We start from the raw sequence: 15,691 nt of genomic DNA, 5'->3' as shown, positions 1-15,691 counted from the left end.
ATACCAAAACGCCACCAATGATGATGAAGGTTTTATTAAACGACATCCCTGTATGCATGGAGCTAGACACGATGGCCAGCCAGTCACTCATGAGCGTTCAACAATTTGAAAAGCTATGGCCACTCAAAGCCAGTAGAACGCATTGAGACACAACTACGGACGTAAAACAAAGAAATCATTCCAGTACTAGGCAGTGCAATGTTGGCGGTCACACACAATAGATCAGTGAACCGGCTGCTGCTCTGGATTGTCCCGGGCAATGGTCCCGCACTATTGGGGAGGAGCTGGTTAGCTGAGATGAACTGGAAATGGGGGGATGTGCACGCAATGTCATCTATGGAGCGAAGTTCGTGCTCAAGTCCTACAACAATTTGAGTCACTATTCCAACCTGGCGTCGGGACGTTCAAAGGTACCAAAGTAGTGATACGCATCACCCCGGACGCCAGACCAGTGCACCACAAAACCAGAGTGGTGGCGTATGTGATGCGGGAGAAAATTGAGAGCGAATTGGACCGTTTGCTGAGAGAGGGCATCACCTCGCCCGTTGAATTCAGCGACTGGGCGAGCCCTATCGTTCCCGTCCTAAAAGTGGATGGTTCTGTCAGGATCTGTGGCGACTACAAGGCCACTATCAATCGGGTGTCCCTACAAGATCAATACCCGCTCGCGAGAGTGGAGGATCTTTTCGCCACGCTGGCAGGCGGCAAGCTGTTTACCAAGTTGGATCTCACTTCAGCCTACATGACCCAAGAACTGGCCGACGAATCTAAATTACTGACCACCATCACTACGCACAAGGGACTGTTCGTTTACAACAGGTGCCCGTTTGGCATTCAATCAGTGGCTGCGATTTTTCAAAGAAACATGGAAAGCCTGCTTAAATCATTCCTGGAACAATCGTATTTCAGGACGACATTCTCATCACGGGTCGTGACACCGAGGAACACCTCCACAACCTGGAGGAGGTGCTACGCCGACTGGACCGGGTAGGCTTGCGACTCAAGAAGTCTAAATGTGTGTTTTTGGCTCCTGAGGTTGAATTCCTGGGCAAGCGGGTTGCTGCAGATGGGATTTGGCACACCGAATCCAAAACAGGTGATTCGACGAGCGCCCAGGCCCTGCAACACATCGGAGTTGCGTTTATTTCTGGGACTCTTGAACTATTTCGGGAACTTTCTGCCAAACTTAAGCACATTGTTGGAGCCGCTTCATGTGCTCCTGCGTAAGGGTTGTGATTGGTTTTGAGGGGACTGTCAAGAACGGGCTTTCAATCGGGCGCGGAACATACTTTGTTCAAATAAGTTTTGACCCTGTACGACCCCTGTAAGAAATTAGTTCTGACATGTGATGCATCATCCTATGGGGTTGGGTGCGTGTTGCAGCAGAGTAATGCTGAGGGCCAACTCCAACCTGTGGCTTATGCCTCCAGGTCGCGTGCTCAAGCAGAACGGGGATATGGGATGGTTGAGAAGGAGGCACTCACATGTGTCTATGGTGTAAAAAAAATGCATCAGTATCTTTTTGGCAGGAGGTTCGAATTAGAAACGGACCACAAGCCATTAACATCCCTGTTATCAGACTGCAAGGCTATCAATGCCAACGCGTCAGCTCGCATACAGCGATGGGCTCTCACGCTGGCTGCTTATGACTATTCCATCCGGCACCGGCCTGGCACCGAAAATTGCGCTGATGCGCTCAGCAGGCTTCCACTGGCCACCACCGAGGGGACAGCGGAACAAAGCGCTGAGATGGTCATGGCCGTTGATGCCTTTGACAGTGCAGGCTCCCCCATCACACCCCGCCAGATGACAATCTCGACAAACAGAGATCCCCTCCTATCTCTGATTAAGAAATGTGTCCTGACTGGGGATTGGGCGCCTGCACACGGGGCATGCCCTGAGGAGGTCAGACCATTTCACAGGCGGATGGATGAACTCTCCATCCAAGCTGACTGCCTACTATAGGGCAGCCTGGTAGGCCTTCCCCAGAGGGGCAGGGAGGCATTCATCAGGGAACTCCACAGCGAGCATCCAGGCATCGTGCTGATGAAAGCCATTGCCCGGTCACATGTTTGGTGACCGGGAATTGATTTAGACCTGAAACGCTGTAATCGTAGGTGCACGATGTGTGCCCAGCTGGGTAATGTTCCCAGGGAGGCCCCGCTCGGCCCGTGGCCCTGGCCCACCAGGCCATGGTCACGTATTCATGTAGACCACGTGGGCCCGTTCATGGGAAAAATGTTTCTCATTGTGGTAGATGCGTACTCGAAATGGATCGAGTGCATCATTTTGAATTCGTGCATGACATCCACCACTGTGGGGAGTCTACGTGCAGTCTCTGCAACCCACGGCTTGCCGGACATCCTTGTTAGCGATAATGGCCCATGTTTCACGAGCTACGAATTCCGAGAGTTCATGTCGGGCAATGGCATCAAACATGTCAGGACAGCACCGTTCAAGCCGGCCTCCAATGGCCAGGCGGAATGTACGGTCCAAATCATTAAACAAGGCACGCTCAGGATTCAAGGACCCTCCCTTCAATGTCGCCTATCGCGCCTCCTGCTGGCCTATAGGTCCCGACCGCACTCGCTCACGGGGGTCCCGCCCGCTGAGCTACTTATGAAACGAACACTCAAAACTCGGTTGTCCCTCATTCACCCAGTCCTGACCGACATAGTTGAGGGCAAGCGCCAGTCCCAAAACGAGTACCATGACCGAAATTCAAGGGGGAGATGTCTAGAAATAAATGACCCCGTATTTGTCCTCAATCACGCCGTGTGACCCAAATGACTTGAGGGTAGTGTAATAGACAAAGAGGGGAACAGGGTCAACGTGGTTAAACTTAACAATAGGCAGATATGCCGTAAGCATCTGGACCAAGTAAAAAAAATAGTTCAGCATGGACACTGAGGAACCCAAGGAAGATCATGGAGTTCAGAAGAATGAGAGTGGACCTCATAGAAACGTTTAAAATTCTGACGGGGTTAGACAGGTTAGATGCAGGAAGAATGTTCCCAATGTTGGGGAAGTCCAGAACCAGGGGACACAGTCTAAGGATAAGGGGGAAGCCATTTAGGACCGAGATGAGGAGGAATTTCTTCACCCAGAGAGTGGTGAACCTGTGGAATTCTCTACCACAGAAAGTTGTTGAGGCCAATTCACTAAATATATTCAAAAAGGAGTTAGATGAAGTCCTTACTACTAGGGGAATCAAGGGGTATGGTGAGAAATCAGGAATGGGGTACTGAAGTTGCATGTTCAGCCATGAACTCATTGAATGGCGGTGCAGGCTAGAAGGGCCGAATGGCCTACTCCTGCACCTATTTTCTATGTTTCTATGTTTCTATGAGATGGTGCTCACACCACCGCCAGTGAACGAACAACAAGAACATTCAGCAGCATGCACAGTCCCGGCAGTCAGCCCGGACAGGCCGGAATCACCACAGGTGACAGACACTCACGCCAAGGCTCAACAACCAGAGCCCCAACTGCGGCGCTCCACGAGGGAGCGTAGACCACCTGAAAGACTTAACCTATGATCTTAATAAGACTTTGGGGGGGGAGGTGATGTCATGTATGTAACCTCTATGTAACACCACTGCAATATTGTATATACTTAAGCAATGCACACTTTGACCACAGGGGGTGAACTTGTGGGAGATACTCCTTACCTGGTCATCCAGGTATATAACGGGAGGTCCCACGCAGGGCCATCACTTCTTGGTGCTGTGAATAAAGTTTCAGGTCATAGAGTGACGTTGTCCATAAAATGTGCCTCGTGTGGGTTTTGTGTCATTGAGTAAGGACATTACAGGGTAGATTGTAAGAATTTATTTCTGCTGGTGGGAGAGTCCAGAACAAGTGGACTTAACCTTAAAATCAGAGCCAGGCCATTCAGGAGAGAAGTTAGCAAACACTTCTTCACGCAAAGGATTAGAAGTGTGGAATGCTCGCCCACAAAAAGCTGTAGATGCTAACTCAATTGCTAATTTTAAATCTGACATCGATAGATTTATGCTAGACAAGGGTATACATGGATATAGAGTGAAGGCAAGTGGATCAGCCATGGTGGAACAGGCTCGAGATGCTGAATGGCCTACTGCTGTTCCTACGGCATATAACTGGGATCAGAGTATGAGCCTTTTTCCTGCGGAATTATTGGGTCACAGAAGGGATCTACCTCTTTTCCTGCTTTTATGCTAAACTTATGCCACCAACTCCTGATGCGTGATTCATATGGCTGGCGGCAAGTGAAACCTTAGCAAACCAGATTTTTTTAAACAAAAATAGAAAATGCTGGAAATGCTCAACAGCCCAGGCAGCACCTTTAGAGAGAACAGACATCAGAACAGCACTGCAAACATTAACTTATCTGTTTGCTCCATGGATGCTGCCTGACCAGCTGAATGTTTCCAGCATCTGATTTTGCTTCAGATTTTCAGCTTCTGCACCAGCATTTAGATTTTTTTTTTGTCCATATCTTTCTTAAAATTGACCCCAGGGGTCAGTGTTGGAACCACTGCCCTTTTTGATATATATTAATGACCTGGACTTGGGTATACAGGGCATAATTTCAAGTTTGCAGATGACACGGAAGTCAGAAATGTAGTTAACAGTGAGAAGGATAGTAACAGACTTCAGGAGGGCATAGACAGACTGGTAAATTTTGTTTGATAATGCTCCTGTGAAGCGCCTTGGAATGTTTTACTATGTTAAAGCCGCTATATATATTTTTTAATTCGTGGCCGTCGCTAGCAAGGCCAGCATTTATTGCCCATCCCTAATTGCCCTGGAGAAAGTGGTGGTGAGCCACCTTCTTGAACTGCTGCAGTCCGTGTGGTGAAGGTACTCCCACAGTGCTGATAGGGAGTTCCAGGATTTTGACCCAGCGACGATGAAGGAACGGCGATATACTTCCAAATCAGGATGGTGTATGATTATTCACGGTATGCTGGTGGTTGAGGGAGTGAATGTTTAAGGTGGTGGATAGGGTGCCAATGAAGCAGGCTGCTTTGGATGGTGTCGAGCTTCTTGAGCGTTGTTGGAGCTGCACTCATCCAGGCAAATGGAGAATATTCCTCAGACTCCTGACTTGTGTCTTGTAGATGTTGGAAAGGATTTGGGGAAGTCAGGAGGTGAGACACTCGCCACAGATTACCCAGCTCTGACCTGCTCTTATTGCCTAAATGTCGTCCAGGTCTTGCTGCATGCGGGCATGGACTGCTTCATTATATATAAATGCAAATTGTGTTGTTACTAAAATGGGCAGACTCATGGCAGATTAAGTCTAATGCAAAGAAGTGTGAAATGATTCATTTTGATAGGAAGAATGAGGAGAGACAATATAAACTAAATGGTGGCATTTTAAAGGGGGTGGAAGAACAGAGAGACCTCGGGGTGTAAGTACACAAATCTTTGAGGGTGGCAGGGCAAGTAGAGAATGCATTTAAAATGGCATACGGGATCTCTGGCTTTATAAATAGAGGCATAGAGTACAAAAGCAAGGACGTTATGTTAAATCTTCATAAAACACTTGTTAGGCCTCAGCTGGAGTATTGTGTTCCATTCTGGGCACCACACTTTAGGAAGGATGTCAAGGCCTTAGAAATAGTGCAGAGGAGATTTGCTAAAATGTTACCAGGGATGAAAGACTTCAGTTATGTGGAGATACTAGAGAATCTGGGGTCGTTCTCCTTGGAGCAGAGAAAGGTAAAGGGAGATTTAATGGAGGTTCAAAATCATGAATGATTTTGATGAGTAAATAAATAAGGAGAAACTGTTTTTGGCAGAAGGGTTGATAACGAGAGGGCACAGATTTAAAGTAATTGGCAAAAGAACCAGAGGCGGCATGAGGGAAAAGTATGTATGCAGTGAGTTGTTGTGATTTGGAATACAACAATAACTTTCAAAAGTGAATTGGATATACACTTGAAGTGGAAAAATGTGTAGGGCTTTGGGGAAAGAGCAGGGGAGTAGGACTTATTGTCGGTTGTGGCTCAGTGTGTAGCACACGCGCCTCTGAGTCAGAAGGTTATGGGTTCAAGTCCCACTCCAGGGGCTTGTGCACATAAATCTAGGCTGACACTCAAGTGCAATGCTGAGGGAGTGCTGCACTGTCGGAGGTGCCGTCTTTCGGCTGAGATGTTAAACCGAGGTCCCTGTCTTCTCTCTCAGGTGGACGTAAAAGATTCCATGGCACTATTTCGAAAAAGAGCAGGGAAGTTATCCCCTGTCCTGGCCAATATTTAGCCCTCAATCAACATAATAAAAACAGATTATCTGGTCATTATCACATTGCTGTTTGTGGGAGCTTGCTGTGCGCAAATTAGATGCCACATTTCCCACATGACAACAGTGACTAAACTCCAAAAGTACTTATTGGCGGAAAAGCTCTTTGAGACGTCCGGTGGTCGTGAAAGGCGCCATATAAATGTAAGTCATTCTTTATTTCTATTGGAAAGCTCTTTCAAAGAGCCAGCACATGTACGATGGGCCAAATGATCTCCTTCTGTGTTGTATCAATCTATGATTCCATGATTCTATGGTGGTCTTGAAGTAAAGATTGGCCTTACTGGTTCTGGCTTTAGTGAATCTGGCAGATTTATAACTCCAACACAGCACAGATCATTACAAAAGCACCATTTTGATTGTAAACTGATAAATATTTAAAACAGATGAAAGCACCATTAGCACGGTAATTAGAGATTACTTGTGAAGTGCATGAAATATGGATTTCTAACTAAACAAGATGCAATGATTCTGTCCAAACTATCTCACTACATGCTGTTGTCAGCAGTTTGCAGCTGATGGAATGTTGGCAGGGAATTAAACTTTATGCAAACACTTTTGGAATGTGCATTAATGATAATGAATGATTTATGTAGCAACAGCTTTGCAAGAAAGTGAAAGAAAATAAATCAATTTTTATTTGGAAATGTTGCTCTCTTAATAATGTTGCGTGAACTTAGCATTTATTTTAGACGCGGGATCAAGGTCTGGGTGAAATGGTATATGTTTATAAGCATTAAACCAGCAAAATATTGGGCCGAAAATTGCACCCTCGCCAGGTCCGTACGAAGTGCGCACCGACCCAGCGAGGCCTCACAAAAGTTGGTTTTCGGGGCGTCATGCGCACGCGCAGAGAACCGGCTTTTTTGATCTGTCAAGATTTTTCCGAGAGAAGGACATCTGCGCGGGAGAGATCAAGCTATTTGCCCAACTCTTGCCCAGCGTATGTCTTACACACTTTTATGCCTAGTAAAAGCAGGCACATAGCTTACTTTTACAAGTGTAACACTTTTAAAACTGATAAAAATTACATTTAAACACTCATTCTATATTAAAAACCCTGTCCATTATGGTAAGTTTACTTTTAACACTATTAAGAAAAATTCCCCCAAATATATATTTTTTCTAAAACATTTAATTTCAATTAATTTTAAATATGTGGGGTTTTTATTTATTTATTATGCTGTGTTTCGGTGTTTTAGGGTTTTTTCTCATTGATAGTAATGGGAACCCGTAGAAACAGAGCTCCCATTTTTATCCATGAGAATACTGCACAGTGATTGGTGGTCCAGGCCCACATGACTCCAGCATGCATACGTGAAAGATTTCTCCTCGTGTGCCGCACAGCAAATCTACGCCTCTGACCGGAATCCTATGTTCCTCCGGGACCACTACTTTCGTCGATTTTGTTCGATTCGGAGGCGTTCGAACGAAGGAAGCCTCCGACCGCTATTTTCTCCCCCTTCAGTTTCTTTAGTCGCAATATTGAATGGCCTGACAAACTCATTTTCCAGACTCCTATATGAAGAATGACTATTCGAGTGAGGCAGCATATCTCAACATCTTCTGGAGAGAATAGAGGGAAAGTGTGTGTGTGGGGGAGGAATTTACATATTTCTGTCAAAGCACACTTATTTATAATTATTGTAAATATACAAGCAGGGATTAGCCTGGTATCGAAATGCTTAAAGATAACAACAAAATCCTTATACCAGATACACAGTGACACAATGCAGATTGGTCATAATAATAATCCAACCTTGTAATTTCTAACATGATTTATTTTTTCAACTGATAAGATCATCCTCTTCCTGCCAATGTCCTGAGAATCATTCCCACAATAACCATTGGTCTTTAACACAGAAGAGAGAGTCCTGTTATCTGCAGGACAGGTCTTTAGGAAACTAGGAATTGCTAGAGAAAGTAAGACCAAGTTCCATCCATCATCCTGATAGTCACATGAAAAAATAGAAGAATTGCATTTATATAATGATTTTCACAATGATTTTCAAATAGTGCCATGGGATATTTTACGTCCATTTATATAGCATCATTCACAAAGCGTTTCCAGCCAATGAAACACTTTAGAAGTGCAGTCACTGTTATAATGTAGGAAGAATGCAGCCTAATTTGCATGCTCCCACAAACAGCAATGTATTAATCAACAGTGTTAGAAATCAGGAGTTCAAAATGTATAAAACTTTCACGAAGAATGAAGAATGCTATGTTTTTTAATGTTTATGTCTTGAACTGGAGATGAAGTGTCTCCTCAGACTGGTATTAGATGCTTAGAAATGCTAATTTTTTTGTTCCCTGTTGAGACGTTATAGCATTCTGCACTATGACAATCATTATCTGTTGTTTTCAAGTTAAGACTTCAACTTTGTTTATGTAGCTTTAAGACAATGTGTTAAACATTTGCTACGTCATAAAGGAGGTAACACGGTGAAGCGAGCAGTTTTCTGGTTTGGCCTTATGGGATCAAAGGCAGGATAGAGACAAAAGAGATAAGACATGAATTTCAAAGAAAGAAACCCTGGGAAAATATAAACAGAGAAAAACATGTGGCCAAATTCATAAGACATTTTTAGAAACATAGAAACATAGAAACATAGAAAATAGTTGCAGGAGTAGGCCATTCGGCCCTTCGAGCCTGCACCATCATTCAATATGATTATGGCTGATCATGCACTTCAGTACCCCATTCCTGCTTTCTCTTCATACCCCTTGATCCCTTTAGCTGTAAGGGCCACATCTAACTCCCTTTTGAATATATCTAAAGAACTGGCCTCAACAACTCTTTGTGGTAGAGAATTCCACATGCTCACAACTCTCTGAGTGAAGAAGTTTCTCCTCATCTCGGTCCTAAATGGCTTACCCCTTATCCTTAGACTGTGACCCCTGGTTCTGGACTTCCCCAACATCGGGAACATTCTTCCTGCATCTAACCTGTCCTATCCCATTAGAATTTTGTGTGTTTCTATGAGATCCCCTCTCATTCTTCTAAATTCCATTAGTATAAGCCTAGTCGATCCAGTCTTTCTTCATAAGTCAGCCCTGTCATCCCAGGAATCAGTCTGGTGAACATTCACTGCACTCTCTCAATAGCAAAAATGACCTTCCTCAGATTAGGAGACCAAAACTGTACACAATATTCAAGGTGTGGCCTCACCAAGGCCCTGTACAACTGTAGTAAGACCTCCCTGCTCCTATACTCAAATCCTCTCGCTATGAAGGCCAACATGCCATTTGCCTTCTTCACCACCTGCTGTACCTGTATGCCAACTTTCAATGACTGATGTACCATGACACCCAGGTCTTGTTGCACCTCCCCTTTTACTAATCTGTCACCATTCAGATAATAATCTGCCATCCTGTTTTTACCACCAAAGTGAATGACCTCACATTTATCTATATTATTCCGCATCTGCCATGTTTTGCCCATTCATCTAACCTGTCCAAGTCACCCTTCAGCCTCTTAGCATCCTCCTCACAGCTAACACTGCCACCCAGCTTAGTGTCATCTGCAAACTTGGAGATATTACATTCAATTCCTTCATCTAAATCATTAATGTATATTGTAAATTGCTGGGATCCCAGCACTGAACCTTGTGGTACCCCACAAGTCACTGCTTGCCATTCTGAAAAGGACCCGTTTATTCCTACTCTTTGCTTCCTGTCTGCCAACCAGTTCTGTATCCATGTCAGTACATTACTCCAATACCATGTGCTTTAATTTTGCACACTAATCTCTTGTGTGGGACCTTGTCAAAAGCCTTTTGAAAGTCTAAATACACCATATCCACTGACTCCCCTTTGTCCACTCTACTCGTTACATCTTCAAAAAATTCTAGAAGATTTGTTAAGCATGATTTCCCTTTCATAAATCCATGCTGACTTGGACCGATCCTGTCACTGTTTTGCAAATGTGCTGCTATTACATCTTTAATAATTGATTCCAACATTTTCCCCACCACTGATGTCAGGGCTTTGACATAAGAATTGAGATAAAGAACTGGAAGCCTCATTGGGTAATTATGGGGAACTTCTAAAGGACAAATGGTTTTGTCTATATCCCATTTCAGGGCCACCATTAAAAAGAGGATAAAAGTAAGCCTCCTCAAAGTTGTCCTCACGAACGGTGTGAGGGGAGAGCGAAACAGAAGTTGGGCTGGTCGAACGCTCTTTGAGAAATCCCATGCTTTACCGAAACATAGAAACATAGAAACATAAAAAATAGGTGCAGGAGTAGGCCATTCGGCCCTTCGAGCCTGCACCGCCATTCAATGAGTTCATGGCTGAACATGCAACTTCAGTACCCCATTCCTGCTTTCTCACCATACCCCTTGATCCCCCTAGTAGTAAGGACTATATCTAACTCCTTTTTGAATATATTTAGTGAATTGGCCTCAACAACTTTCTGTGGTAGAGAATTCCACAGGTTCACCACTCTCTGGGTGAAGAAGTTTCTCCTCATCTCGGTCTTAAATGGCTTACCCCTTATCCTTAGACTGTGACAACTGGTTCTGGACTTCCCCAACATTGGGAACATTCTTCCTGCATCTAACCTGTCTAAACCCATCAGAATTTTAAACGTTTCTATGAGATCCCCTCTCATTCTTCTGAACTCCAGTGAATACAAGCCCAGTTGATCCAGTCTTTCTTGATAGGTCAGTCCCGCCATCCCGGGAATCAGTCTGGTGAACCTTCGCTGCACTCCCTCAATAGCAAGAATGTCCTTCCTCAAGTTAGGAGACCAAAACTGTACACAATACTCCAGGTGTGGCCTCACCAAGGCCCTGTACAACTGTAGTAACACCTCCCTGCCTCTGTACTCAAATCTCCTCGCTATGAAGGCCAACAGGCCATTTGCTTTCTTAACCGCCTGCTGTACCTGCATGCCAACCTTCAATGACTGATGTACCATGACACCCAGGTCTCGTTGCACCTCCCCTTTTCCTAATCTGTCACCATTCAGATAATAGTCTGTGTTTCTGTTTTTACCAGCAAAGTGGATAACCTCACATTTATCCACATTATACTTCATCTGCCATGCATTTGCCCACTCACCTAACCTATCCAAGTCACTCTGCAGCCTCATAGCATCCTCCTCGCAGCTCACATTGCCACCCAACTTAGTATCATCCGCAAATTTGGTGATACTACATTTAATCCCCTCGTCTAAATCATTAATGTACAATGTAAACAGCTGGGGCCGCAGCACAGAACCTTGCGGTACCCCATTAGTCACTGCCTGTCATTCTGAAAAGTACCCATTTACTCCTACTCTTTGCTTCCTGTCTGACAACCAGTTCTCAGTCCATGTCAGCACACTACCCCCAATCCCATGTGCTTTAACTTTGCACATTAATCTCTTGTGTGGGACCTTGTTGAAAGCCTTCTGAAAGTCCAAATACACATCAACTGTTCTCCCTTGTCCACTCTACTGGAAACATCCTCAAATAATTCCAGAAGATTTGTCAAGCATGATTTCCCTTTCACAAATCCATGCTGACTTGGACCTATCCTGTCACCTCTTTCCAAATGCGCTGCTATGACATCCTTAATAATTGATTCCATCATTTTACCCACTACTGATGTCAGGCTGACCGGTCTATAATTCCCTGTTTTCTCTCTCCCTCCTTTTTTTAAAAAGTGGGGTTAACATTGGCTACCCTCCACTCGATAGGAACTGATCCAGAGTCAATGGAATGTTGGAAAATGACTGTCAATGCATCCGCTATTTCCAAGGCCACCTCCTTAAGTACTCTGGGATGCAGTCCATCAGGCTCTGGGGATTTATCGGCCTTCAATCCCATCAATTTCCCCAACACAATTTCCCGACTAATAAGGATTTCCCTCAATTCCTCCTTCTTACTAGACCCTCTGACCCCTTTTATATCCGGAAGGTTGTTTGTGTCCTCCTTAGTGAATACCGAACCAAAGTACTTGTTCAAAGGAAGCTCTTGACGAAAAGAAAGAGACTGCAAGCCAGAGAACTGCTCGCGTGCGCCAGCCGTTTGTCCAAACGGATCAGTATCAACTACTTGTCACGGTTGTATGTTTTTAACTGTATAACTAATGTGTTATATTCCATCTTCAACTCTGATTAAACACAATATACCCACGATTGGTTTATAGTCGATCTTGATTCTTAAAGTGACCAGAGATAGCCTTAAACTTGGTTATTTCTAACAATACATAATAGAAACATAGAATGGTTATAACACAGAAGGCAGCCATTCGGCCGGTCGAGCCCATGTCGACTCTCAGCTAGTCCCACTCCCCTGCCCTTTCCCCATAGCCCTGCAAATGTTTTTCCTTCAGATACTTATTCAACTCCCTTTTGAAAGATAAAATTGAGTCTGCCTCCACCACCCTTTCAGGCAGGGCATTCCTGAACCCAACCACTCACTGCGGAAAAAAGTTTTTTCTTACGTCGCCTTTGGTTCTTTTGCCAATCACCTTAAATCTTTTAGTTCTCGATCCTTCTGTCAATGGGAACAGTTTCTCTCTATCTACCCTGTCCAGACCCCGCATGATTTTGAACACCTCTATCAAATCTCCTCTCAATCCTTTCTGCTCCAATGAGAACAACCCCAGCTTCTCCAGTCTATCCACGTAACTGAAGTCCCTCATTCCTGGAATCATTATCATAAATCTTTTCTGCATCTTCTCTAAGGACTTTACATCCTCCCTAAAGTGCGGTGCCCAGAATTGGACACAAAAGTTCATTTGGGGCTAAACTAGTGTTTTATACAGGTTCATCATCATTTCCACATATTTGTACTCTATACCTCTATTTATGAAGCTTAGGATCCCGTAAGCCTTTTTAACTGCTTTCTCAACCTGCCCTGCCAACTTCAATGATTTATGCACACATTCCGCCAGGTCTTTCTGTTCATGCACTCCCTTTAGGATTGTACCAATTAGGTTATATGTCCTCTCCTCTTTCTTTCTACCAAACTGCATCACTTCACACTTTTCTGCGTTAAAATTAATCTATTTTAGTGATGTTGATTGAAGGATAAATATTAACGAGGACATCAGGGATAACTCCCCTGCTCTTTGAAATAGTACCATGGGATCTTTTACGACTACCTAAGAGAGCATCCGACTCCGTCAATTAGGAGTGTCAGCCTAAATTTTTGTACTCAAGTCTCTGGCGTGGGACTTGAACCACAACGTTCTGGCTCAGAGGCGAGTGTGCTACCCACTGAGCCATGGCTAACACACGATACAATAATAATCGAGTTATTGGCTCATTCTTGAAAGAGAGACAGACTTTAGGGGCCCAGCCTTTAAAGGAAAAATTATTTCTGCCTTATATACAGAAAATCAAAGTGCACTGTATGAATAGGCAGTCTTGTTGTTAATCACTGCATGCAGTGCTGAATGTTGGCTGTAGCCTGCCAGCTTGAATCTCTTCAGCTAACTGTGATGGGCCTGATAACCGACACAAACTCAAAGCTCAAATTTTCACACAAAGACACAGGCCATCAACAGAAAATATTATTACAGGTACAGGCATTTAAAACACAAAAACTGCTAATGAGAAGGTAGGCCGCAAATGGGTTCAGGATCTTGAGTCCCACTGTTATTCAGTCTATTCTATAATGGACTCTATCTCACTCAAAACCGGACAAACACATGTTGGAAATAGTTGCTATATATAAGCAGTGGAACACCACACCCTGGCTACATGCTTGCACCAGTGAGCAACAAGCAGTTACTTACTCTGGGGAAGACTCTGGAGTTAGGCTGGACATCTCCTCTGGCGTAGGTACTGCACGAAGAAAATTGAAAACCATGTTTTAGAGACTTTTATACCTTGACATAAAAATGTTATCAAATGTAATGAATAGTTTAATACTTTAGAGCTCTGACACTTGTTATTAATCTGTTTTGTTTTTGATGTGTCAAAAATCAGATACAAAGAAATGTAAAAAAGAGAATGAGCAAAGTTAGTTTTTTTCAAAATATATATATTTTTATTTATATATTTTTCTCCATTTTTATGCCTGCCTGGGGAAGGGTAAAATCTTAATATATATGAATCTGACCCTCTGTTCTCAATAGATGAAGTGAAAGTTAATACCTGAAATGTCCATCTAACCAAATCCACCAAATGTTGACTCTGAAAGTTGGATCTCAGAATCAGCATTTGGATTGAACTGGGGTGCAAGACGGGATAATCCAGAACACTGACTCCTTATACCACCATCATGATAAGCCAAAAAGGGTGCATTTCTATAGTGGGGTGAGGGGGAGAAGCTCCTATTAATTTTTCCAACCCCTCTTTAAAAATGGGGCATTTCATGATCACAAAATGAGACATCTATTGGTTTATTCAAGGAGCATTGGAGGTGTTCAAGTGCTGGTCTGACGGAGATTCAGACTTTTATAGGAATTACTCCACCTCCCAGGTTCAGTTTCCCATTGCTCCTCAAAATGAAATCGCCCAGATTGGCGGTCCACAATATCGAGGGGAAGTCCAAATGTTAGTGTAAATTGAGACCAGGATGTAAAGTCAGATGTTCATTCGGAGAGTCCAGTTTTCCATTACTGAGTGACTCCCACCTGTCTAATTCCTAAAAATTTCAGATTTGATCAAATATTTATATAAAACAATTAGCAAACATAATTTTGAAAGTTACTGTGTGTAATCTTTTTTTTATTTATAATAGATCTTAAAGGGCTGATTTTCCTCCCAGTTCTTACTCTGGTGTAATTTTGGCACAGTGAGACTTTGCCTGGTTCATGACTGCACCCCTGACTCTGGCTGATTTCCTGGGCTCAGGCTCAGGATTCCCGTCTGCATTGGAAAGTTGGCGGGGTCAGGGGGGAGGTTGCCGGAGTGAAGGAGGTAGCAGGGCATTCACTACCATGGAGCTAAGGAGCCTGCATATTGTTAGAAATCAGGGATGCCTAAAAATGTATAAAACCGATATGAATGCTGTGTTTTAAGTTGTTCTTTAGAACTGGAGACGAAGTATCGCCTGAGCCTGGCATTTGATGCTTAGAAATGCTAATGTTTTGGTACCCTGCTGAGACATCAAAGCATTCCGCACTATGACAACCATTCTTTGTGGTTTTCAAGTTAAAGCTTCAATTTAGTTTATGCAACTTTAAGACAATTTATTAAAAAAAGACTTAGAATAGATAGAAGTTGTGAGAATTAACGTAAACATTGTAAAGGAGGTAACATTCTGAAGCGAGCAGTTTTCTGGTTTGAGATTCAGGATTGTACCCGAGAGAATAGGGACAAGAGAGATGAAACTATTTCAAAGGAAAGCATCTTCGTGAAAGTATAAAAAAAGACATGTGGCTAAGAAAATCAGGAGACATCCTTAGGGTGGGTTCTTGAAACATGAATCAAGACAAAGAACATGATACGGTATTG

At 43.7% G+C, this 15,691-nt stretch overlaps 1 protein-coding gene across 3 annotated transcripts in view; it reads right to left on the bottom strand.

Moving 5' to 3' along the window:
* brsk2b (BR serine/threonine kinase 2b) overlaps positions 1 to 15,691 on the bottom strand; it is a 927,534-nt gene that overhangs the window by 253,808 nt on the left and 658,035 nt on the right. For all 3 annotated transcript variants that reach the window (XM_070899634.1, XM_070899633.1, XM_070899635.1), the window contains one exon: positions 14,026 to 14,074. In XM_070899634.1, coding sequence (XP_070755735.1) covers positions 14,026 to 14,074 — 49 coding nt within the window. The remainder of the gene's footprint in view (positions 1 to 14,025; positions 14,075 to 15,691) is intronic.

The sequence above is a fragment of the Pristiophorus japonicus genome, chromosome 14, assembly GCF_044704955.1.
Source record: "Pristiophorus japonicus isolate sPriJap1 chromosome 14, sPriJap1.hap1, whole genome shotgun sequence".
Taxonomy (NCBI): domain Eukaryota; kingdom Metazoa; phylum Chordata; class Chondrichthyes; family Pristiophoridae; genus Pristiophorus; species Pristiophorus japonicus.
The sequence above is the reverse complement of the archived record's forward strand: the minus strand, read 5'-3'. Positions and strand labels throughout refer to the sequence as shown.